The 26611-nt window shown below is 40.1% G+C and overlaps 1 protein-coding gene across 2 annotated transcripts; it reads right to left on the reverse strand.

The window, feature by feature from the left end:
- Window positions 1-280: 280 nt before the first annotated feature.
- Window positions 281-26534, reverse strand: LOC147157594 (tRNA dimethylallyltransferase-like). Of its 2 annotated transcripts, none has more exons than XM_086062899.1 (11): window positions 26361-26534; window positions 14281-14373; window positions 14058-14135; window positions 13624-13775; window positions 12617-12759; window positions 12420-12531; window positions 8867-8979; window positions 8711-8788; window positions 2378-2487; window positions 1456-1573; window positions 281-1335 (listed from the first exon to the last, which is right to left on the reverse strand). In XM_086062899.1, the coding sequence occupies exons 1-11, from the start codon at window positions 26517-26519 to the stop codon at window positions 1169-1171; spliced, it is 1323 nt and encodes a 440-aa protein (XP_085919025.1). In that variant the 5' UTR covers window positions 26520-26534; the 3' UTR covers window positions 281-1168. The 2 variants fall into 2 exon arrangements, with proteins under 2 accessions (XP_085919025.1, XP_085919024.1); XM_086062898.1 differs by having other exon boundaries at window positions 14058-14154; window positions 14231-14373.
- Between the last annotated feature and the right edge of the window lie 77 nt (window positions 26535-26611).

Below are 26611 nucleotides of genomic sequence, written 5' to 3' on the forward strand. Positions count from 1 at the left end.
TTCTGTACTGTACGGCCAAATCGAAGCTTGAGGCATGACTGACCCAGTTTGTCAAAGTGGAACACGCTCGCTTATTTACAGCTACGACAACGCTCGGAAACGTTTTGGAGTCACGCCGTCAAGGTGCGAGGTGGCTACGGGAAGAAGTAGGGAAGAGGAAGGGAGAAGCTGCAGGTGACAAGGGGGGGGGGGGGGGGTGGATGCCAGGTATTGTGTAAGCGGTCTCCCAGCCCAACCGCTGAGACAATAATGCATTCATCTGAAAAATAAGTGGTGAGGATTACGTTTTAAATGTTTATTAAATATTGTAAAAAAGAGCTGCATCCATTTCAAATGAACAATGACAAAACCCACAAGGCTCAAATGTGTCAATTAAAACATTTCACGCACAATAGAAGCAAGTACAAATGATCTAGGTAAGGCACATTATTGCTTCAGGTTGATTAATTAATCGATCAGGGTTTAGGGTAGACTAATTAGTTCCTCACAAATCTTTAATTCCGCAACAAAACAAAGCCAAATCTAAGATTGGAGGGTAGGGACTTGATTTTCTTTCCCCTTCCCTTTTCACTTCTTCTGGATTACCAGCCAGGTGTCCCAATATTTTTGTCCAAGTAGTGCATGCAACTCTGGTTGCAGTGTCAGCAAAAAAAAGCATTTGAAGTGGAAAATAAAGCTTGCTCCAAAGTCAAGATGTCATGCTACCAACGTCATATTTTCTTGCGGGTGGTCCAAATATTTATGTCCATATAGTGTATATAGAGTCCCTTTGGTGTGCTCCTTACAATAAAAAATTGTCTTGGCCTTTGCTCCAAAACTCAAAACCCAGCGGTAGAAAAAAGGGGAGGGCAATTCCATATTTTCCTAATGTTCAAACGTCCAAATAACTCCGCATAATGTATCTTTAGTGCAATTGGGAAGAAAAAAATAATCCAATCTTGGACTGAATCCAAACACAGTCTCCATGATAAACTGTGAAAACACAAAATGTTCCAACTGAGAGCAACATCTCATGGAAATGTTGACATGAGCAGCATCAAGAAACTGTTTCCATCGGAAACCACCAAAAAAGAAAAAAAGAAAGAAAAAAAGGTCCAACGGCATGTGATGAAAAGATTCACGCATTTCATAGTTTATGGACGCGTTTTGAAAAGTCAAAGTTACTTCCCTAATGTCCTGCGTTGGTGTCCTGTAAGGATTCCAACGGGTTCGTCCGAGTCTCTGCGTCCGAGGCGGGAGGCGAAGCGCTACACTGACCCCCGTTTTCACTCGCGTCGCCGTCGGACTTGCGCTTCTTCCTGACGTGGAAGTGATGCTTCTTGGACTTGAGGTGAGCTGCAGGGCAAAGAGAGCCACACGTGACGCTAGCGTGACCAAACTAATGAATGATTAAAAATTCAACACCGACTGTGGTATGTGCAATGCGGTGCGTGTGGTCCGTTGTGTCTGTCTCACCGGCCCACTCCAGGTCACCGATGATCAACTTGTCGCAAAGGTCGCAGGTATGCTGGCTCCGTTTGTTCCTTAGCTCCGCCCCCTCTAGTCTGATTGGTGGAATAGAGGGCACCTCGCCCTAATTAAAAATAAATACAAGGTGAATATAGGATGGCAGAGAAGATGCCAGTTTTATTTAGAAAACAATGAGAAACATCCTCATGTTATAAACCAAACCAGTAAATGAATCATAATTAATTTGTTTGTACACTGTCAATTTGAAATAATGTCCTGGTTTCGAAAAAAAAAAGGAAAATATTTTTATAATTATGATTCACCGATTAATACAAAAAATTAATCGAGAGATTTATCGATTAGTGAGATCATCGTTAGTTGCAATTAATTTGTGTGTGTAATTAATCGCGCAATTTTCCACGATTAATCGCAATTAATCCCATTTTTCTACTTCTGCTTCTACTTTTTTTCTTCAGGGGTTGTAACAAATATTTGCTTGAGTAAAATCTTGGAACGAATGTAAAATCATCGCATAGAAAGCATATTTACAATCAAAGACTGTACAAACACTTTAAAATTTTTCAATTAAACTCCAGCCCTAAATGTATTTATATCATAAATATACATGGGCTATTCACCTCGAGGGTCAGGTAAAGCGCTTTTATCTAAACGTGACAGACTTCTAACAGTCATTTACAAAACAGAATTTCACAGACAAGTCCTCATTCCAATCCTAAGCAGGGATTTACTACAAATTCTTTAAGACTATATACCAAATGCTTGAACGAGGCATAAACTAACAGTATTAAGGGATGTATGTGGATCTTAAAAATTACACCCGCAGCAAAGAAGGGAAGGCAAAGTGCAAGAAAGCAAGACCGACCCCTTAATGTGTTGCCAGATAAGACGCGGAGAAAGAAGGCCACACCTTGCAGAGGCTGTCCAGTATCTGCAGTGCAGGGTTCAGCACCGTCTCCTCCCATCTGGCCACATCCGTCACATCCAGGCCGTACACTGCTGGCACGCTGTCTCCGGGTCCTACCCACAAACACACACACACACACGCAGGTCAATCCAGCGCACATTATGCACCCTGCAAGGCCAAGCTGATTTATAGCGCTCACATAAACATCCAGCATACTGATCAATTGTGCATCATAAAAAGAAAAGCGCCACTTCCATCCCTCAACCAGCCACGTGTTTATCAATTCCGTGTGCCATGAATATGGAACCGATTATTTGACACCCATTAGGTAACGAGCGAGGTGTTTCAAGGCAGCAGATATGGATCGGGCAAATCATTAGCAACATTTTTTGGTGCCGCGCCCTCCAGCGCTGTCAACCTTGCTGACTCACACCGGCTCGATATAGCCCCCCCCCCCTTTCCCCTCTCAGGTCTTTCACTCATTCTCCAACAGTTCCACCCCCGTGTGACCGTTTTGCTTCGGTCAGCAAATCTCCCAGGCTGGGCTGGGCCGAGCCCGAGCGCTCAACAGCGCCACTGAATCCCTGCGCTGCTCGTCTGTGTGCATCCACAGACGCTGCCTGTATTGACTCGAGACATGCAGATGCACTGAGGTGGGGGGGGGGGGGGGGGGGCAGAAAGCCTGCAGTGAAGGTGACCTTTAAGCGATGAAAACTGAGCACCTCCAAAGCAAGATGTAGCTCGTCCAATGCAAAATATAAAGAGGGGAAAGAGGAGACTTTTGTATTTAATAATGTGACAGCGCGCACACTCCGGCAAATGAACTAACTCGTAAGAGCCGTCTAGATTACGACCTAATCCATTCCACACCCACACAATGAAGTGCATGTAAAAAAAACAACAAAAAAAAAAACAACAACCTGTGTGCCGTGTGCAGGAAAAACGGCCGTTATGAAAACGACACCGTCTCGCAGGCAAAACAGTAATATGCATCTAACGACTTAAAGAGGAGCGTCTATAAACCAGATCTCAGAGAAAATGGTGCATAGTAAGTGATACAATAAGTGAAAATATAAGACATGACCATGTTAAAAATATATATATATCTATTTTAACCCCTCCCACAGATTTCAAAGCACATTTAAATTTATTAAAACACACTTTTTAATAGTATTTCTCAACACCTGCTCTCACTTTTACGCTTACATAGTTCTTCAAATAAGAGCTAAGCATGCTTACTTCAAGCCGTTTTGCCACTGAATGTTGACGTTTATTGGCAAAACTGACTCATAAAACCCACGCGGAATAAACACCAAACTGTTCAAGATAACCATATAATTTCGTTAACAAAAAGTTTGGTAGCTTAATGCTAGTTTTAAATCTGGAATGGACCATCATGAAAAAATGTAAATATTAAATATTATACTCTTATTCTTTTTTTACTGAACCACAAAAACATGGTGTGATTGTCAAAGAAGAGTTTAGTGAGTTTACCTGACAGCTAATTTTATATGTACAGTGGCAAGATGACAAAAGGGTACAATGGCACTTCTGCATGTGTGTTTATACAACCACACAGGAGGTTCAACTGTTAACCAAAGCTTCTGGTTTTATTTGGTGGTATAGAGGACACTTTTTTGGGGGGGGTACAATAACAGGCAGGTGGCAGAATCACCTGGCAATCAACAACAAGCCACTCCCTTACGGGCTGTATTAAAGCGCATGAATAAAAGCTTGCCACATGCTAGATAACATTCTACACAATGCAGGCTTTGAATTTGAACTCTAAAGTGCGTTGCCAAGAAAGCAACAAACACATTCAAAAGAAGAAGAAAGTAAGACGGGCGACGCAGCGCAGCTGCTCGACCATGTTGGAACAGTCGTCCACCTGTTGCCTACCGAGCACACCAGCAGTCATTTGTCAAGTTGTGTTTGGAGAGCAAGCGTGTAAAGTAAAAAAAAAAAAAAAAAAAAAAAAACAGAAGCCGACGGCCAGCTGCGCCTCGCTGGCCGTCATCCACACTGCAGCACAACACATGCCACCATTCACACTCGCCTTCCTTCCTCTTTCCTCCTGTTCCTCTTCCACTTTGTCCCTTGTTTATCGTGCAGATGCTAGACGGATGATAAGGCCAATCGCTGCTCATAATTATTATTATTATTATTTTTTTTTTTTTAAAACACTTCTAAGTACTGAATGCGAATTGCACACCTTTATAAAGGTTAAATACATACGAGTATCATATTTGCATTAGTATTTTTCTCCAATAAGCACAAAGCAGAAAATGGCACTAGTGTCTTGTGAGTCATACTGAGGGCAAATTTACAGCGAAATACAAAAATGAAATTTAAATGGAATTATTATTATTATTTTTTTTTTTTTTACTTCACTTAAGCGTTGTGCATGTAAAACAACCACAACCTTCCCCAGAAACTCCACTTAGCTAAATGCTAATTGCTAGCAAACAATGCAAAACGCCATCGATGTGCAAACGGCTCGTATCCTCCGTTGTATGCAAAACAACCACAGCTTTGCCCTACCTTTGTGCACTTAGCTAAATGCTAACAAACGATGCAAAACGCCATCGGCAGTTGAGGTTTTTGAGGGAAAATAAATCTTTTATCACTGCACCCACCCACCAACATATTTCATTTCTGACATAAAAACTAGAAAGTTTTGAAACACTTTCTCATGCTATTAAATGGAGAGAAGTGTCTCCAAACTTTTGTCTGGCAGTGTGCACGAATATTCTCCTACAACTGCATCTATCTACTTCCTCATCCGGTTTCCATAGCAACGTCTGCGCTTGATCTTCCACGTGAAAACGTGCATGTGTGTACATGCAAGCTTCAAGTGTATAAACTTGCGCCTCACACCTGTTGCCGCCACTGGATCATGTTGCACGCTCACGCCCCACCCAGCCCGCCAAACAATACACCCGAGCTATTTATCTATGTGTCGCCTGTCTCCCTGTATGCAACACTAGCTTCTTCTTTTTTTACGCAAAAGATATCGACGCCCCTTGTTACTGTTACCGCCGCCACAAGCCTCCAACCCTCGCCCGCTAAATAATAATAATAATTGCTCGCTCACCTCGGGAAAAGGCCTGAACTGGGAAAGTAGGTTAAACTGGCGTGCGCATTGATTTGGCTTTATTTACATGTGTTTTGTGGCATCTTGTGTAACCCGCTTTCAGCCGTTTTTGTCATCCTCACTTGCTTTTGACCTACTAGTTAAAAAACACTCAGGTTGGCCCCCCCGCTGCTGAGCTCTGCTTCCCGAGTGTGTGGCCGAGGCAAATTCCCGGCAGCTTCGTAACGCTTCAAGAGATTAGCCTACTCGGACGGCGCGCTTATGTATGTGTGTGTAGGGTGTGGTGGACGGTGGTTGGGGGGGCTAGGTGGTTATATTTCACATCATGGGGACCATTTTCTGGGTTTTTACTATCATTGTGTTGGTCCCCATAAGTCCAAACCTGTTTTTGGGGGTCAAAACTTGGTTTTAGAGTTTAGGTTTGAATTGGGTTATGTTTGAGGTTAGGGTAAGGAATAGGGGTAGGCAATCATTTTGGATGGTTGGGGTTAGGGGGAGGGGCTAGAAAACGCATTATGTCAATGAGATGTCCCCACTAGACATGTAAACCCAACTGTGTGTGTGTGTGTGTGTCAAACCTGGTTTACAACTAAAAAATTGAAAAGTAGGGTGTGCAAAAGTACCCTAACAAAAGAGGCTAACAATTAGTCATCTAAACAAAACAAGCTAGCCACACAAGTAAAATTCTAATGAAAACATATACTTGTTGGACAAAAGTGATATTTTTTTCAGGTCATAGGTAAAAAAAAATTTGATTGCACCACATGATAATTCATAAAATGCTCATCATTGGACAAATGTATCCATCAATGAGCCATATGTCTCCTCTGTACATTACATGCTATTTATACTGTATATCAACAAGTATGATTATCAATGAATGTAAACAAAACCGATCATGTGGAAAAATGCGTCACCTAAAAATTTGTCACAGAACGACTACACTCGAGACCTCATAAGTTGAGATTTGGGATCACGAAAGCAAAACGTGCTTTTCCAAAAAAGGCAAAAAGGGGCTTCTGCCTTGATCGCTCAATACCGGTGGTCACATATCACATTGCAACTTCCATAGCGGAAGAAGAGGATTTACTACTAAAGGCAGAAAGTCGATCTTATCCGTTAGCCGACCGCGTCGCAAGTGGTTCCCGCAAAGATTTGTGGAAGAGCCACGCGTGCAAGTTGCGAAAGCGTGGACGAGTTCAGACGGATTACGCACGCATGTCACACGCATGTGGCGGAGACCAGATGGTATGTGCAGGCGCTATGAGGGAGAGGGAAAGAGCGGGGTATTGAGGTTGAGGGCCTGGCGTGGCTTAAAGCCGTTTGGGTCTAACAGGATTAGGTCGGCTGGGTTACTTTAGGGTATGCTGCCAGTGGGATTCAAGAGCACACGGGTTCCCACCTTAGACCGCAAGAACATACACATCCTTTATGTAAGCTCTCTTGAAAAATACACCTCCAGTTTCAGGCTGCGAGTGGATAAGGATGGGAATCGAGCACGAATGCCAAACCACGAGATGATTTTGGCAGAGGTGTGTTTATCCAGTCTTTAATGTCGCTGACTGTGGCAGGTAACAGGCCACGAAAAGCCGGTTTTTGCGGATTTGACGCCGCAAGGGACCTGCTACCGGGAAAAAAGCTTTCAAAAGTTCAACCTGCAAAGATGGATTTGAAAGCGGGAATGCTTCTATCAGCCTTTCAGAAACTGCACAACCCATTTCACAGTTAGCACAGAACCTTAAAAGAGACTTGTGAATTAGACTGTTTTGAGGGGGCGGTCCATGCAAATGGGCTTCTTATTTTTTAATAGAGAACTAAATAGAGAGTAGTCTGAATGTCGCTTGAAAGTGGTGGATCTTCCCCCTTCCTAGCTTCCAAATCATGGGCAGGAAAATTCAGTGCAGGGGCAATACAGTGTTCCCTCGTTTTCCGCTGGGGTTAGGTTCCAAAAAATGCCCGCAATAAATGAAAAGTAGTTAGCTTTATGTTTTACATTTATATAAATGTTTTAAGCCTCTAAAAACCTCACCACACAATTCACACACTTTTCTCATCAAGGCATTTACATTTTCTCACATATCTCTCTTGTTTAACTCATTCACTGCCATTGACGGCAATAGACGTCAAAAATTCATTTGAACTATTTCTATTAGTTAAAAAAAAATCCACTTTTGCTAACAGGAGTATAAAAACCTACAATTATATATATATTTTATATTTTATTAATTTATTTTTATTTTTTGTTTTTATTAAACTTTTCTTTTTTAAAGAAAAGATTATAAAAAATTAGGGGAGCCAGGCAATTACATTTCTTTATCATAATTAATCGCATGACTTCACTAGTTAACTCACAACTAATCACAAACAATCTGTTCTAAATGTACAATAAAAAAAATTCTAGGTTTTCATACTCTTGTTTACAAAAATGGGAAAAAAAATTAAACTAATAGAAATAGTTCAAATGAATTTTTGACGTCTATAGCCGTCAATGGCAGTGAATGAGTTAAACATTCTCAATGTTCAAACCTTCATAAAAATTTTTTTAAATAGGTACATTACTGTAAAAAAAAAAGAAAATGCATGCAAAATTGCACTAGAAAATCCACGAAACAGCGAGGCCGCTAACACTGTATATGACAAAAAACATTTTCTGCAATAGGCAGCTAAAATATTCACATATAATCCATTTAAAAGTCAATTTAGCATTTGTTTTAACTCATGAGGCCTATTTATAGCCAATAAAGTGGAAAGTTTTTTTTTATATTTGTTTTTAAAAGTAGAAAAAAATTGTCTGATTAACCTTATCGTTTGTGTAAGGAAAAGGAATATAAAATTGTAATTATGAGACCAGATTCTCATATTGTATGTTTGTGCAACGACTTAGGTGCTGGCAGTGTTATAGAATGGCCCAATTTAATATAAGAACTCCTAATAATAATTTGCTATTGCTGCAATATAATTAAAAACATAATTTAATAAAAACAACACGAAGTGAAATAGACTTGGATAAACCAACTTCATATTGTGTAAATATGATAATGCATCCCATTATCGCTTAAATAAACATCCTCAGCAGAGAAAATATGAATGGATATTTTATAAGCAGTTCCGGAGTAGCAATACAAACAGGATCTAATCTATCGTCAAATACTACAAAAAAAAAAAAAAATGGTGGTAAATAAGCGCTCAGAGTACGATACTGCGGGCTGTAAAATCTCATCTTGTTGGAGAAGACAACTCACGTTTAAGGAAGCGGTTACGGACCCATTTATTTTGCTTGCGAGCGTAGCGCCTCGTAGCGATCTTCAAAGCTTCAACACCTAGAGTGAGATTGAGAAGAACATTGCTAAGATGGAAGATCATTCCGGCAGCCGTTGCGCGAGTCAGAAATCGCCGACCTTTGCTCCGGAGTGCGTCTACTTCCTGCTGGGTGCTGTTTTCAGGAGCCGTCAGGTAGTCGTGGAACTCTTTGAAACCAATCGACTGGAATATCCCGTGTTGGTAGTTCAGACTGTGAGAAGGAGAAGACGGCAACGCAAAATAAGAGCTCTCTAAAAAGGCTGAACACTTGTAACCAAGGGAATCAATGAGTAAACAGATACAATCTTTGCTATTAAATCCAATGGAGCAGAATGTAAAATATATATATTTTTTTTAAATCCAGGGAAACTAATTATAAACTGATCTGAGGAAATTTGTCACACAATTGCTTTTTTCCATGCGTAAGTGAAATTTCTCAATCGGCATGAAAACATGTTTTCATTCACTATGCGTTTCAGTTGTCAGCATGTGCATACCGGAACTTGTCTCCATGACGACACACAGACAGCCTGTAGAAAAGGCCGCATAGTCATTTATTGCTAGGGACAACCTGTTCATCTCTATAATGTATCTCCTTCGTTTGGCTGAGTGCGTCAGCGACAACGTGAGATAGTGACACGGGTTTAAGTGCCTAGTTTGCATGAGACCAGAATGAAAATAGTAAATGGACCACTGTTTATATACTGCTTTATCAACAACATATGTATACACGAGTGGTCGGCTGATGGCACGCAGGTTTCAAATGAGGGTTCAGTGTCTTGCTGAAGGACGATTCGACGACATGGTCACAAGGACCAAGGATCGAACCCAGATCCTCCTAGTTGGGAGATGACTATTCTACCAATGAGCCATGCTACCCCCAGAATATATTAGTGGTATGACTGGGTTTAAAAAATAAAAAATAAAAATAAAAGATTAATCGAATATTTTTTTCTTTTCATAGCCTGATATTAACTCATTCACTGCCATAAATTTTTTTTTTTATTATTATTAAAAATTAGGGGTGTCATGCAATTAAAATGTTTAATCGTAATTAATCGCATGACTTCACTAGTTAATTATTGAAGTCATGTGATTAATCACAATTGAAATTTTTAATCGCCTGACGCCATTTAAGAAAGAAAAGAAAAGATCATTAAAAATGTGTCGTTTGTCAGGCGATGACATTTTTACAATTGTAATTAATCGCATGACTTCACTAGTTAACTCACGATTAATCACAAATGTTATGTCTGTTCTAAATGTACAATAAAAAACTCTAGGTTTTCATACTCTTGTTAACAAAAGTGGGAAAAAAAGCTAAACTAATAGAAATAGTTCAAATGAATTTTTGACGTTTATAGAGTTAATTCATAAAACCATAAATCATGTGAAAATACAATTTTACTTCAAAGTCTAAATGTGTTTTGTTTTTTGGTGTCTCACTGTTTTTTTTTTAATCTACTGTTCAGGAATTTCAAAGTATTGTCTTACATTTACAAAAGACCTCGAAGACAATTCAGATTAATTTTAAATGACATTCGGGATCTCAGATAAGCTCAACCTTGAACATCCTTGAATTGACTATCCACGTATCATAAAAAAAAAAAAAAAAGATGTTAAACACACTGTAATGAGACCGCCCCCTTTGATGCAAGTAATAAAGTTACCATCACGACCTTTCTATCTAGACAGCCGTAATTTCACCTTCCCCTATTCCCCCCCCCCCCCCCGCCCTGCGCAAAGAATATCAATCTGAGAAGAAGCGAGGTCCTTCGGAGGACACGGTGACATTAAACCAGCTGCTTTTCCTCGCCGCACAACGGCCGGAACAATTTGGTCAAATCATCCCCAATTTGAGAAGAAGCGCTTGTGTGGGCTCACTCTGTACCTTTGTGACGAACGTCCACAGATCCGCATTAAGCGAGCTGACCCCTTTTCACAAGTGCAAAAATAGCAATATAATCTCATTTCTATGCAGAGGAAACGCTGGCTGGAAAAATACAGTTGGCTTGACCCCGTGTGATACTCGAGACAGGGAAAAAATGGCAGAATAGACGGCCGGCCGCGCGGCCCGAGACAGAAATCCAAGAATAGCGACAGAGCGCAGGAAATGTCGATTCAATGGAGGGTGAAAAGTGGCGGCGGACGGGGAGAGAGGTTTGACCTTGATGTCTCACGGTGGAAGCCAGCCGGGGGGATGGAGTCATGAGGGTAAAGGAGTCGCAGACAGGGGGGGGAAGGATGGAGGGAGGGAGTAAAGTGCTTTACTGATCATATTGCTGATAGGGCGACGGTACAAGAGAAGGCTGTGGACTTAAAAGATGGGACATGGAACTGGGGCGTGTCCCGCCCATGCATTAACTCCCCGCAGCCACAAAAACCAGCAACCACTGGCACGAGCATAACCCTGACACACTGCCCGCAATCCCCATTGTATGCTTTGTCTAAACCGGACCTCGAGCTCTCGGGGAAGCTGCAGTCTACATTGCGACCTGTCAAGACTGGGAAGGAGGGGATAAATAATGGCCGAATCGCTTGGCTGAGTTCGTCAAGGAGAAGAAGAAGAGATCCTTCCTTCCGTCCTGGATCATTAAATTCCAGAGAGAGATGGGAATATGATCTTCAACTTGATGCAGCGACACTCAACCTACTTGCCCGCTTGTAAAAGAAAAAGTCTAATTTGGTCGGGTTTGACATAAAAACTCAAATTCTGTACATTTGGAGCGAGGTGTGCCAAAATTAATCGTTTAATCGACAACTTATCGATTATCAAATTAATCAACATTTCAATGATTGTTAACAGCTTTTAAAAAAAATTATCATGTAATCAGTAGGGCCCAACTGATAGGGATTTTTTTTAACCTTCCTGATTTTTGACAGAAAAAATATTGATTAATCGGCCGATCAATGAACTCATTCACTGCCATTGACGGCTATAGACGTAAAAAATTCATTTGAACTATTTCTAAAAAAAAACAACGAAAAAAATATTTACATTTTTTTTTTATATATATACACACACACACACAAAATTATTGCATAAATCAAAATTCTAATATGTGATTAGTGTGATTAATAAATGTAATCGTTTGACAGCTCTAATATATATATATAATATATATATATATATATATATATATATATATATATATATATATATATATATATATATATATATATATATATATATATATAATTCAAAATGGTTGGTGATTACAAAATCAATCCCTCCTGGGTGATATTAATATATAATTCATGTTGTCATTAAACAATACCAAATAATGGGAAAAAAAATTGGAGATTGGGAAATATTGGTTTTGTAATACTTTTAATGCAAAATAAAAAAAATAAAACAAAATAATAAATAATAATAACAATGACAATAAAATTAATAAATAAATAAATAAAATACACTTAAAAATAAAATTTGGTATAATTATTAAAATTAACTTTTTGTTGAATTTTTAAGATTTTTAACTAGAGGAACAAGTGGTACCACTTTCACACCTTATTTTTGGTGTATTTTTGTAGCTATTTTTTGGGGGGTTTAATAGTAAAAAGGATCACATTTTTAGGCTAATCGACTGTTCAGACATTTGAGTGCGTTTTCCCACCCAAACTAGTCCGAGCATCATTGATTCCCCTCACCTGTCATTCTGCACGTTCCGCCGATTGAAGCGGACATGGAAGTCCCTGAGCTCGTCGATCAACCCGCCTGACAACATCTCATCGACACGAGCGTCCAGCCGCTTGTCCAGAGCTGCACAACAAAGAAATAACAAGGAGGATAAAATAGGGCATGTCGAAATCTGGAGCAGGGGATCCAAATCATTCACCACCCCTACCGTCCATGTCGGCGTGGAGCCAAAAGATGCAAGGGTCCGGGTACCTTAGCGGGCCCCCCAGGCCGTCGCCGCCCTGCTGGCCTCGTTGCTCCTCCAACCAGGAACTGTGAGGAAAGCCCGTTTCTTGGTGGATCTGCAGGCTTCTGTGGAGCGAGAGCAGAGAGACACACAAAAAAGAGATTCCAATAGTTTTTTTTTATATAAATGAAACACACGTCATTAGCATCGGTAGGAAGCCTTGGACATCGATTGACAGGATGTGGTGGAAAACTGTGTGTTAAGCTTGTGATAATGAGCACATACACCAAGGTAAGAAATCTTCTTCCGAGTAAGATTCTTCCGCCAGCCTGCGCTCGGTAAATAACACAGAAAAGATGATTCCCGTCACGGACCGGAGCGGGGTAACCTAACCTGCTTTTCACAAAAGACCAGAGTGCACAAACTGCAACTCGTCAAATGTGCCAGTGAGGACTGAGCATTAGCACTATTATTACCATACTGTATTATACTCAGTATATCCATAAATAGAGGCCAATGGTGTTGTTATTTGCTGTCTTTTTATATTTACCTCATTCACTGCCATTGACGACTATAGACGTCAAAAATTCATGTGAACTATTTCTATTCGTTTAAAAAATAATAATTTCATTAGAATTTTTAATTGTACATTTATAACAGATATAAAATTATCATACAATTAATTACGCCTTATTTTTTTATTAGGCCCGTAATTAATTGATTAATTAATTAATTGTAATTATCACATGACTTCACTAATTAACTAAAGATTAATCACAAATTTTCAGTTCTAAATTAACAATCATTTTTCCCCCTAGGTTTTCATACTCTTGTTAGCAAAAGTGGAAAAAAATGTTAAACTAATAGAAATAGTTTAAATGAATTTTTGACGTCTGAAGCCGTCAATGGCAGTGAATGAGTTAATAGAGTCTAATTAATGACTATAGCGTATCACAATATGGTCAATGGACATTACCTGTATGGATTACCTTGCAATTTTGCGTTTGTCGTTGGGGTGCAACATGGCGGCCATTTTGGGGTCCACTTCCATCAGACGTTTATGCAACTCAGCTCCTCCCAGTTTCTCCAGTTCCAACTTCCTGTCTGCGTTTCCATCTTCGCCGTCCCCCGAATCCTCCCGCTGAATAGAGACAACGGGGAAATGGAAAAAAATTATTCCATTAAATAATAAGAAAATTCTTATTAGTAGGGATGTTTGATATAGAACAGTCAAAATTAATTGATCGTCAAGTTAATCGGCAGCTTTTTTTTTGGGGCTGATATGGGATATCAAAATCGGTCATAAAACACTTTGATGACTAGTAAGAAAAAAAGAAATCAACTGCTACTTAAACTCACTTAAGATGTGAGAGTTGAAGAGATCTCAAAACGTAAAAAGCCAAATAAAAAGCATTTCACTCACCTCAGCATCGACGAGGACTCGCCACAGCAGAGACTCGATGTAATAGTTTGTTCCGCCAACGATGATGGGCAGTTTGTCCTGATGATGCATGTCATCAATGTCAGAAAGCGGTCAGGAAAAGAAAAGACAGACAGAGGTGGGAGGGGCGTTGGAGGAAGACGCTAGGAAAGGATATTAGCAAAACGGCTTTGTTCCTGAAGTCCACCACCGTGTAGTTGCTAACCAACGGGTTCACGAAGCCGATCATGTGATGCCGACACTGGGCGCGCTCCTCGGATGTCACCTTGTTGGTGATGATGTCGAGACCCTGGTACACCTGGAAGGGGTACATAAGAGGCGGAAATGAAGAAAAGAAGAAAAGAAAAGAAGAACCAGATTTGCAGAATGTTCAAAAATGACATTGCTAGCCTTAACATCGCTTAAGTGGCAAATTCTGGCAAATTGTTGACGTGGCGAGTGATCGTAAACTGGCGGCTTGGAGATGAAATGCTGCCTCCATGAGTGAAAATGAAATCAATGCTTTTATCGGGGCTCGCGAAGGCTTTGCAGTATGTACTTAAAAAAAAAAAAAAAAGATAAACAAGTAACTATTTAGATACTTTTTTAATTTCAAGCGAGCTCCAACAATTAATCAACATGTAATCGATTACCAAAGAACTTGTAGGGCTGTGCAATTAATCGATATTCAATTACAATTTCAATTATTACACTCCACAATTACAAAATTGGCATAATCGTTGACAAAAATAAAAGATTACTAATACACATTTTGAGTTGTTTAAATGTATATATTTGCACCTTTTTTTTTTTCATTTTAAAATAACCAATTTAATACGTCTTGTTTGGTCCAAAAGAAACAGAAATGTATTTGTCATAATATTTTTTACGTTGTTTGCACCAAAACACAAATGATCGTCTTAATTGTGATTTCAATTAATACCGAACTAATTGTGATTCATATTTTATTCATAATTGACCAGCCCTAACATCACAATTATTTTTTGGATTAATCGTTTAGATACTGTTTTAATTTGAAGCGAGCTGCAAACATTAATCAACAAGTAATTGATTATCAAAGTACAGGTATTTTATATTTTTTATAATTGATTAATCGTTTAGATACTTGTTAATTTACAGTGCGATGCAACGATTAATCCATTAATTAACAAGTAATCAATTATCACAGTAATTATTTTTGATAATCAATTAATCATTTAGATACTTTTACTTTACAGTGAGCTGCAAGGATTAATCAACGGGTATCAAAATAATTGATAATCGAGTAATCGTTTAGAAACTTTTTAATTTAAATTTGTCCCATTTAACTCTTTCAGCTTCTCTAAAGTAAATACTGCATTAAGATTTCTGTTGTCCTCCATGAAAGCGGACTGATTTTCTTTGAATCTTTTCATGCTGAATGCAAAAAATAATAAAAATTTGATGTTTGCATTGCCAATTTGAAATGACTTCCTGTTTTAAAACGAAGGGATTGAAATTCAATACGATTAATCGGTTAGTGAACAAAACATAAAACCATACAAGTTGCAACAGTGCAAGGTGCAGACAGTCCACGTGAAAGCGCTCTTACATGTACAACACACACGCCACCTCTGTCCATTTGACATTACCCAGTCAGGTGATAGGTGGGAGGACTGATGGGGGGGGGGGGGGTCCTTGCAGGTATGTAACGGCTAGGTGGCAAAGTCCATCACAACTTGGACTGTTTTTGTTTCCAAGGAGACAGCTATGACATTCACCTCTTTCATGCTAAAGTATTTCCTGTATTGCGGCGATGAAATAAGCAAGAGTTGAGACTTCACAAGTGGTGAACCTCAAGAGGGTCCACTCGACTCTTGAATCTCCACCGTTGAGTTTTTATTCAACTATTATGTAACTCAAGCTGTGTTATAGTAGTGCACATCACAGTGAAATCATCGGTACGGACCCCAGCTGAGCGTTTACATCCCCCCGTGAGCAGACAGGAAAAGAATACGAGTCGTTACGTGCCGTTGTTGCTCGTGCATAATAGAAGAGTGGCTGCGGTTTGGACTTCTGTTTCCTCACCGAGGTGTCAGGGCTGCGGCTGAGACGCTTTGATGAGTGGTTCTTAAATCGATTAACCCGTAGATGGCCGACTGCAGCTCCATCGCCTGGATTTACACCACAAATCCAAGTGTCTACGTTTGATTTATTGTGTGTATTACAAAGCCATTTTTTCCCCCGATTACTGTATATTAACTGATTATTGTTGCTTATTTGCTTTCATGAAAAACTACTGTGCAAAAATAGAAGAAAAATATTTTGCAGCCAACTGAAATTTTTTTGTCGACGGTGGGTGCCCGTGGGTGCCCGGGAGAATTATTATTTTTTTTAATCCTTTACAAATTTGAAAATAAGTGCATTCATTTTGTTAAAACTTGTAAACATGATCCTTAATAAATAATCATTTTAAATTAACCCTTTTCCAGCATGCCCATTAAAACTCATTCACTGCCATTGACGGCTATAGATGTCAAAAATTAATTTTAACTATTTCAATTAGTTTAACATTTTTTCCACTTTTGTTAACAAGAGGATGAAAACATAGAAAAAAATGTTATTGTACATTTATAACAGATATAAAATTTGTGATTAATCGTGACTTAACTATTGAAGTCATGCGATTAATTACAATTAAAAAATTTAATCACCTGATGTGATTAAAAAAAAAAAGATTAATAAACATTTGGGGCGTCAGTCGATTAATTTTTTTAAATCGTAATTAATCGCATGGATTCACTAGTTAACTCACGATTAATCACAAATTTTATATCTGTTCTAAATGTGCAATAAAAAATCTAGGTTTCCATACTCTTGTTAACAAAAGTAGGGAAAAAATGACAAACTAATAGTAATAGTAAATAGTTAAAATGATTTTTTGACGTCTATCGCCGTCAATGGCAGTGAATGAGGTAATATTTGTTTTTGGATAAAAATAAGAACGGAGAAATGGATTAATGGCCCAGCCCTATTAATTAATTATTTTGTTAATTACCAACTACTAGTAATTAACAAGGCGTTCCAGAAGCTGAGAAGGCAACAGGGGAAGGCGAGAAGTAGGCAAAGATATACTCGCGTCTCATTAAATTTTTATTTCGAAAGTCTTCACTGCATGACGAGGCCAGTGCAATGGTGAATACCTTCTGTGCTGCTGTTAATTACATCATCTTACAGGGGGTGCAAATGGGAATTGTTATACTGAAGATCACGCCACACAAGTTGTTAACGTGCTGTTTTCATCCTACTGTCTTTCCTTTAAAATCTTACATTAGAAAATGAAAGATGCATTTCCCAGCCAATGCAGACATTATTGCCTGAAGGCGAAGTTGATTGAACTTCTGCTGGATATCGACTGATGCTAACAACTCATTTAGAGCACCCTCAAAGACAACAATGATTCATGTTATGACAAACTTTTAGAACCCTTTGCCATCCACAGCCTAATATGACTTAACCAGGGATGCGTGGTCTGGATTTTGGTTGCTTAAAAACAAAGTGATTGCATTACCCTTTAGAAGGGCAACTCATAAGTACTTTATTGAATTATTTTTCAGCAAACCCACCCCCCAAAAAAAAAAAACTTGCTATAATAAATAGTCAGGCTAAAACAAAAACACAGTAAAATATTTAGTTAATATTAACATTTCTAGTGTTAAAGAAAGCAACTCGTTTTTAGTGTTTATAAAAAGAACACTAGATGGAATAATATTTTACACCACCTAATTTAGTGTAAAGTCAACAGTAACCATTATTGACCAATGACAAGTGTTAAATTTCAACTCCCATCAGAGTTGTTTTAATTCTGTCGCAGTGTAAAAATGTAACACTTTCAAAGACTAAAACTAGATGGTGTCATAGTTTACACTACACACTAGGGCTGTGCAATTAATCAAAATTCAATTACAATTTCCATTATTACACTCCACAATTACAAAAATCAACATAATCATAAAAATAAAAAAAAAGATTACTACTAATTTTGAGTTGTTTGAGTTGTTGAGATTTAATAAATTTAGTTTCATCCAGAAGGAACTTGCATAATTAGTAGTGTTGCAAAGAATTTCAGTCTTAATAAAAAATAAAAATAAAAAAATCATATTAATCGGTATAGAATCGAATCGGGACCTATGAATCGTGAGTACTAGGCAATTTACACCCCTAATATATATATATATACTTTTTTTTCTCATTTATTTGACTTTACACTGGCGATTTTGCTGCGCATTGCTCAGTGAGTGAGGAGCATGATGGGGCAGAGCAAGCCAACCTGCTAAATTATTCACCGATTGACTGCACGACACCACTGTCAGCCACGGGAGGAGAGGATGGATGCACGGGTGAATGCATGGACGGATGAATGGATGTTTGAAGCCGTATTCTCTTTTTCCAAAAAGGGCTAAGAAAGTTGGCAGGAAGAAGTGGAAGATGAAGAAAAATGAGGGCTGGAGGAGCGCCGTGTACTCGCTACCGAGAACAGCATGCTCCTGCTCCTCATCCATTTTCACACGTTATCCATCAGCACCACCTCCTTTGCTTCTTCTCTTCACTCACCATATTTTCTGACACACACTCACACACACACACACACACACACACACACACACACACACACACACACACACACACACACACACACACACACACACACACACACACACACACACAGCCTTATGCACCTTTCTGTAAGCCAATCTTAAAAATGAAAATTGCATTTTTTTATTTGATTAATCGATTAATCATTGCACCTCTAATCTATTACTGTAAATTTTAAGGGATCAAATCAAAGCAATTTTATTCATAATATATATTTTTGTTAATTAATCGTTTAGCTGAATTTTATTCTGCCAAAAATCAGAATTGGCATCAGCCTAAAAACAAAAAAATCCATATTCAACTTCCTCTCTATAGTTTTTAATATATCAACCTTGGTACGTATAAGGGGTCCTCAGATTGGAATTCAATTCAACAAAACCGGAATTTGTATAAAAGTAGCCATAATTACTGGCGGTGTAACAAAAAAAATGGTTTGAATGGGGTGAAGTGAGTTCATCCAATCCAATCGTCTTTTCTTGAAGAGAGATATCGTAGAAGCAAATTGCACATTTACAGTACTGACCAGTTATTTTTAGGTTTGACATTTAAGAAGTGATAAGAAAATTGTTGGTTTAGCCAGTAGCCGCTCTGGTTCTAATGTTTGCATCTTACGCCTCAAGTACATGATTATTTCCTCCCCCCTCCGTCTTCTACCTCAAAGTACCACCCTTCAACAATTTAATCCTTCCATCTCCCTCTTTACTCTCTGTGGGGAATGGCCCAGTAATGCCAGACTAATAAATCATTCATGCCGTTGTCCTGGCCCCTCCCCCTCCCCCTCCTCCATCCATCCGGCCATGCATCCACTTCTCCCTCGCCGCACCCTGACGCTGCCTTTGCCGCTCAATGAAAGCGCACGAGCGTGGCGGAGGCAAACGGGGAATTAACCAGCCCCTGTGTTTTCGCCGCGTCCCCGCCCGTGCTCAGATCGTTCATCGGGAAATGCGGCGTCTGACTTTCAATCGAAACGGGTACGTCACCAGCCCAGACAGGTCATCGTCGCAGTCGACGTGACGGCGGGAGGGGATGAATCAAGTGAGTGTGAACCGGAGGATGTGTTTCATATGTCGATAAGCAGCCGGGGACACTCGGCACCACCAGTTGCTCCAGGGAACTTCATTTTGCTTCCTAATCGGCCATCATTCCAACTCGCCGCTCAGCAGACACACAAGGTTTAGCGATCGTTAATATTGAACAGGTTTAACATTTACCATTATCAACCCAGATCGGGTAGCGGAAAACAAATCACTTATAAACACATGCCGCACTCAGGATGTTCTTTGCCATATTGAACTTCCTGTGACCAGTATGAGTGATCACACCTGCTCCCCATTCACACCGGAGACCCCCGATACAAAGCATATAAGCGGCAAGTCACACCAAAGGGGTATAGTCGTTTTTGTTGCAGAGTGTTGAGTTACATTGAAGGGACAGCAGAAGCTCTCCTATGTCGTTGCACGATGTGTAATGACAAAAAACAGCGCCGAAGAAAGATACATCTGTATTCTTATCTGCACAATGACGCATATCCGTGATGGTTGCTGCTGTGTGACCCCTCCCCTTTAGAGCAGCAATAGCTATGTAACTAGTGACTACCCAATAAAAAGAGAGGGCTCGGGGGAGTGTGCCTCAGAGCGGGTAGGAGATTGTAATCTGTGCACATCTCTATCCATTCTCCTCGCGAGTAAAAATAATCGAAGTCTCTTGTCTTCCTTCCTTGCCTGATGTTTATTAAATGTTCTAGGTTGACTGAACCTGACAATTCCGTAACGTTACACTGTTATACAAGCAATACGCTGACTACTTTACATTACAGATGTCAAAACTAATCGATGAATCGAATTAGCCACTTAACAATTTTGAGGTATTATAGAACAAGAACCCTCTCAATTTTAGCGTTCTTGAGGGTTTCCTCTGATTGTCATCATACTAAGGGTGTTTCGTTTAAAGATGTTGAAGATAAAAACGTATTGAACGCTTTTTCATTCGATAAAAAAAAAAAATGTTGTGGGTCTAAACGTGGGTGAAAACTCAATGTTGCACACAAATCAGACCTGGCAAAAAATATATATATTTTAGAATTAATATTTTAGACTTTATTTTAGTCTATAAAATAAAATTTTATATTTTAGACTATTTTGGCCTAGAAAATTTTAATTTTAGACTATTTTAGTCTAAAATATATTTTTTTGCCAAGTGTGATGTGTAATGTTTAATGATTTTTCGCCCCTATTTAGCCCCTCAAAAACCGCATAGTTTTTTTTTCTTTGCAAGCAGCAATTCGCCACGGCAACAGCGTGCAACGAAATACAAAGTTTTCAATACATTTTTATCTTCAATATTGTTGGATGAAACAGCCAGGGTTTGAAGACGATCGGATACATTGTGTAGGAAGAGATTGTTAAAATAGGACCTCTAAGAAAAGTGCAAAAATGGCCCAAAACTACAAAATTAATTTAAAATGGCAGAATTCCTGTTACCAACAAAAGCATTATTTTTTTTGTAGCTCTAGGCCTGTGATACTTTACATTGCAGCAATTGTCGACTATTTAGTGTTGTGAAAATTAAAAGATACAAAAATGTGAGGTGTGTACTCACTTTTGTGAGATACTGTATGAGTGATGATGTGTTGAATATGTTAATAAGCAATCGGCGTGCGTGCCCGCACTTCCAGATAGTAACAAAAAACATGGCCATCCATTCCGCCTGCTAATTTAAAGCTCTGCACGCAAACTGATGACATGCTGCTGCATGTTTCTCACACATTCAACACGTGGTGACAAATAGACCTCTTTTGTTGCTAAGCTCTTACATCCAAGCATGCGTAAAGTGAATGGTCAGCGGTGCGCCCACCAGTGCCCCCGCGCCAAAGACCCTCGGACACACACACACACGCATGACCTGTTCAATTGACCCATCGGACCCTGGAGAGGACGACACCCTACCCACATACACACCCACACACACACACACACAAACACTGCCCCCCTGCCAAGAAAAGCCATTTATTTTTGGATAACAATATGTTGTTAGTTAACATATGACACACATGACTGCACGTCATGAATGAAAATTACTTCTTTTTAAGCAGGCATGTGAAAAGTTGAGTAATCCCACCAGCTGCTTGGTGCACGGCTGACCAGTGTCTGTTGTTGATAATGACATAATTGGGTTTTTTTTTGGGGGGGGGGGGTAAAATCACCGATGCTTGGAGCCCCTGTGACTGACTAGCGACCAGTCCAAAGAGTACCCAAAAATCACCCGGAATCCTAATGAGGACAACTATTAATGAAAATGGACGCCTGAACGCTCTAAAGACAGCACACTTAAAGCGCAACGATGCAAACAGTGGTCTGTCGTAGTACCAAGATTGCCCTGCAAGAGGCAGTATGGTACCACAAGCCATCCAGACTGAAAATACAAAGAAGAAGAAACACTAGCTGTTCATTCATTGTATGAATGGACGAGTAATGCTGCTTACTCGCTGTTGGGAGAAGTCAAGGCAACGGCCATCTTACGTTGCCGCTTGCTAAGCCACGCTAACTTGAATATGTTGGTTGCCATCAGGAATAAAATCGTCTGCCAAATGTAAACCTAACGATTCACAATACTGAGATAATATATTATGAATGGTCGCTACAAACAGTGAAGTTGGTTCTTTGAGAGGCTCCCATTACGCCATAAAGGGATGCTAGCGTAAAACACACACTGCTAACAGTATAACCAAAGTTGTCAGTAAAAGTGGCAACGCAAGATGGCTGCCCTCTGGCTTCAGCCGCGAGGGGCCTATTGACCGTCCATTCAAGTCCATGAGTAACAAACAATAAAGGAAGCTAAGCTAAATCAGGCTAGATTATCATTATGTGTGAAGCTCACTTAATCATATATATTTTACATAAGAGGGGCCAGACATTAGAAAGATGATGCAGTGCAGTCTACAACCCCGATACCTTAATATGAGCAATCTACGTTTGCATTCCAGACTTGCTGATCCAGCATTAGACGAGTGTTGACAGTGCCTGTTGTTACAGCTGTGATGTTTACTTGGCCTGGATTTACACTGCATGGTTCGAGTGACACAATTCAGATTTTCTTTTTTTTGTGCCTCTCCTGCTCCAGCTCAGTTTGTGTATGTGTCATTGAAGCGTTAAATAATTGTATTATTTTTTTTTATCCTAGAATCTGTTATCTTTTGATCTCTTCCAAATGGTCTACTGTAGTATCTGTGACTTTGAGTATATATGGCTTTAAGCCTGGCCTGGTGAGTGACGTGGGTGCCAGAGAAAGATTTACTTTTTAGAATTGATTATCCTATCTATATATATTACTCCATCAATTACTCAGGTAATTGGGTAACCTGTTGTCCTTTGTAGTTCAAAGCAACCCCAAACCTAAGGCAGCTTTTTCACACTTTTTCTTACAGCAACAAATGTCCGTACGGGAAAAACACCAAAGTGGCCAAACATTGGTCCCCAGTGCGAACAAATATAGTTTCAATTACATCATATATTGTTAATAGGCAGAAATTTAGCTGATTCCCCCGCCAGCCCCCAACTTGCTGTTCCAACTAGCGATGGTTAGGCTATAGTGAATTAACTAACAGCAAGTTTCATCGACGTGTAGTTTCTTTCTCTGGATTCTGAAAATTCACACTGAATTTGGAACAGAGATGCTCATTTTTACTAAACAAACAGCCTCTTTCAAGAACTTGTGTCGGAGCGAACCCCACACGAACGGGCCTCATTCAGCGGCCCGAGTAACCCAGTTCCATCTGAGGGCTGCGTGCAGTTTGATGAATTAGCGGCTAATTTAGGGTTCCTCCGACTTCCTCTCTACCAGCTGATGGGCGCATGTGAAAATGACTATTTCCCATCGTGTTCACCAGCTAAACATAGAGGCTCCATTTTTCTGGAAGGCCCTGAAAGACCCCGCTAGGGTCCCTGGACCCCCACTTTGGTGATAGTACAGCCAAACATTGTGCGCGTATGAGTGCCATGGATAGCATGTTCATTTAATGAGGGAATAATATCTCCCTGCGTGTTCAATGAAGTGCGGGTAGAGGGGGCACGGAGAGGGGCGTGATTGGAACACAATAGGAGTGTTAGGGACTGTGGGAACCGATTCTATCCAGGACAATGGGCACTTCCCAGCGACCATTCACTATCAGCCGCCGGGTCGACGTAGCGCGGCGCTGAATATGCACCAGCTCAGCACAATGCCGCTTTCTCCCAAACAAGCCTAGACTGTTTCCTATCCCAAAGACAACACGGGCCAGCTCGGACCCGCACACAGTCCTCATTCTCACATAAACAGTCGCAGAGTCTCTCCCGTCACGTCCGCATGGCGTTTTTCCGCCTTCTCTCGGGCCGTCCTAACGGGAGGGTGGCAACAAGGCTAGGGATTGTGGAGCGGGGCGTGTTAACTAGGCCACTGTTTTTTTTTCTCTCTCCTCCAAGAGCCAGTGGTCTTCGGAGATATTCCGGGCAAAGATGTTATTAACGTAACCCAGTTCGCCCAATGGCAGGCGACTCCCACTGTCAAGGACACAACACAAAAACAGCAGGAGTGCAGGGTTAAAAATAAGTCCGCCATTATGAGGCTAATGACAATTATCGGTTTCAGAGCGCATGCGACCCAGACGCGAGCGGAACCCGTCGTGTTTCTGTGTGTGTGTGTCGGCCCCGTGGTTGCCACGACGACAAAGCCTGACAACCAAACAGAGAGGATGGGTTGGAGAGAATGGAGAAAAGCGCTCGAGAGCTCGCCGGGGATGCTTCTTATCTATAAAAACAAACACAGACGCACACCAGAGGTTTTCCTGGTTCAAATTGAGAAGCAGGGGTGTTATAATTGTTGCTCATTTGCGCAGGTGCTTTTTTCACCTTCGTCGCCACCTCGCCTTGAAAAAACATTTGCGGCGCACGTTAGAAGATAAACAATATTTACATGTTTAAAAATGTTCGATGGCTCAGTAGAGGAAAACAATGTCAACAATTCTAGAAGTCACTTGCATTTATTTCCCATACTGCGTAGCACCTTAGATGTAATCAGAAATAATAATAATAAAAATACCCCAATGAGTGCACAGCTGTTCGGTTAGAAAACTGTAAATCAAGATACCACTGCATCAGTGTAAAATAAATCAAATATGTATTTACCATAAATGTCATATATCATGTCATTACCCAAATTTGTACAAATAAAAGCTTCTCGTCAGATAAATAATGACCTCATGGTATGCTCTACAGTTGAGGAAATAAACACCCTCAGGCCACTAAATGAGGAAATGATGATTAAATATTCAACAAAAATAATCATACACTCAGCTTCCTTTTTTTTACAACCGTGCCCATACCTGCCTTTTGGTTCCGCGTCTCTCGTTACCATAAATGTCAATATACAAGTGCATTCCAAATGTCAGGAGCTGCTGGTTTGTGATGCAAATAATATCAAAAGGTTCACAGTGAAGAGGGACGCGGCTTTCATTTTAATATCCCGGATCTAGGATGCTGTGGTTACCATGGTAACACTACCGTCTCCATTAAAAGGCTCCGCTCCACTCTATTTCCCCTGTTTTATGCATATTTCTACATTGTAAATTATTATAAATGGCGAAAGGAACATTAAACCTGTGTACAAATAAGGCTATTGAAAATACATTAACTACGACATTAGAAAAACCTTACCACTGCCAATAATGTTCCAGACCTTTCTACGTACCATCTTGAGGAGTTTACCAGTAATATTTATCATTTTTCAAAGAGGATTAAGATTTTGTATATTGTCTGTCTACATGCGTTCAATATTGTTTAAAACAGGAGTGGGCAAACTCAGTCCTTGAGGTTCCGGAGACCTGCAGGTTTTGGATGGTTCCCTTCTCCAACACACCTGAAGCTCATCAGCAAGCTCTGCATAAGCCTGATAACGCTCCTGTTCATTGTAATCAGCTGTGTTGGAGGAGGGGAAACATCTCAAACCTGCAGAACTCCGGCCCTCGAGGACAGAGTTTAACCCACCCCTGGTTTAAAGGGTTATAATATTTTGACATTGATCCTATTTTTGTTTAGCCACACGACAGCGTTTTGCATTGTGTCAGCATTAAGATAGCAACCTTTTGCAGGAATAAGTTATGTGGTTTGACCAGTGAAAAATTATGAAAAATACATTTTTTTCCTTCCCAGGGCGATGTAATGCATTTTTTTAAGGTGATGATTGTCAACATTGTTGAATGGAAGAGTCCGGCATCTCCCCCTACCCAGAACAAAATGGCTCCGTCGGTCCATTCGTCAAGTTTTACGTCATACAGGAAGTAGCCTACTGTAAGAAGGGCCTGTCACAAAAAAATAAAAAAAACGTCTCTATTTTTCCACTTATAGTTAACTTTTGTGGTACATGACAATGAAATTGTGTAACTAATGCTTTGGCCGTATTTATTTAAAAATAATAATAATGTAATTTTAGGCACATTTAGCTTAGCTTAGTTTTCGCCTTCAATTGCGCAGCAACATTCAACATTTTACCATAACCAGGAGGGGGAATTCAGACTAAAGTCGAAGCTATATTTATTTAGGTGAATAAATATCATTTCGTGTGCCTTGTTATGTTTTTAAAAGTCTACCTCCAGCCTGTCACTTCAAATGGCGTCCTCCCCCGCGTTGTCACGCTTCCTACCTGCATGGAATCGGCGCTGATTATCTCTCCCCGGAGTCGTTTTCCGATCTCGATAGCCAACTTCGATTTCCCGGTGCCGGTGGCTCCTAAAATGACCACCAAAGACGGCGACATCGCTCTCCCCAAGGCACATTTCATGCTACGCGTGGACGCCGCCATGATGCCACTCGCTAACCAGACGGCCATGAACGCGCATGCGCATGCCTCGTCGGTGAGGAGGCGGGGCTCCGTTGCTGGGCAACAGGCAGCCG

The sequence above is a fragment of the Leptonotus elevatus genome, chromosome 19 (assembly GCF_054856555.1).
Source record: "Leptonotus elevatus isolate MCC_2025b chromosome 19, RoL_Lele_1.0, whole genome shotgun sequence".
Lineage (NCBI taxonomy): Eukaryota > Metazoa > Chordata > Actinopteri > Syngnathiformes > Syngnathidae > Leptonotus > Leptonotus elevatus.

Bases quoted from the DNA above. Each gene is read 5' to 3' on its own strand.
- LOC147157594 (XM_086062898.1), bottom strand. From the start codon at position 26,519: ATGGCGGCGTCCACGCGTAGCATGAAATGTGCCTTGGGGAGAGCGATG. The intron at 14,374-26,360 runs GTAGGAAGCGTG...TACCCCTTCCAG, and splicing joins TCAGCGCCGATTCCATGCAG to GTGTACCAGGGTCTCGACAT. The intron at 14,155-14,230 runs ATCCTTTCCTAG...GCTTTCTGACAT, and splicing joins AACAAAGCCGTTTTGCTAAT to TGATGACATGCATCATCAGG.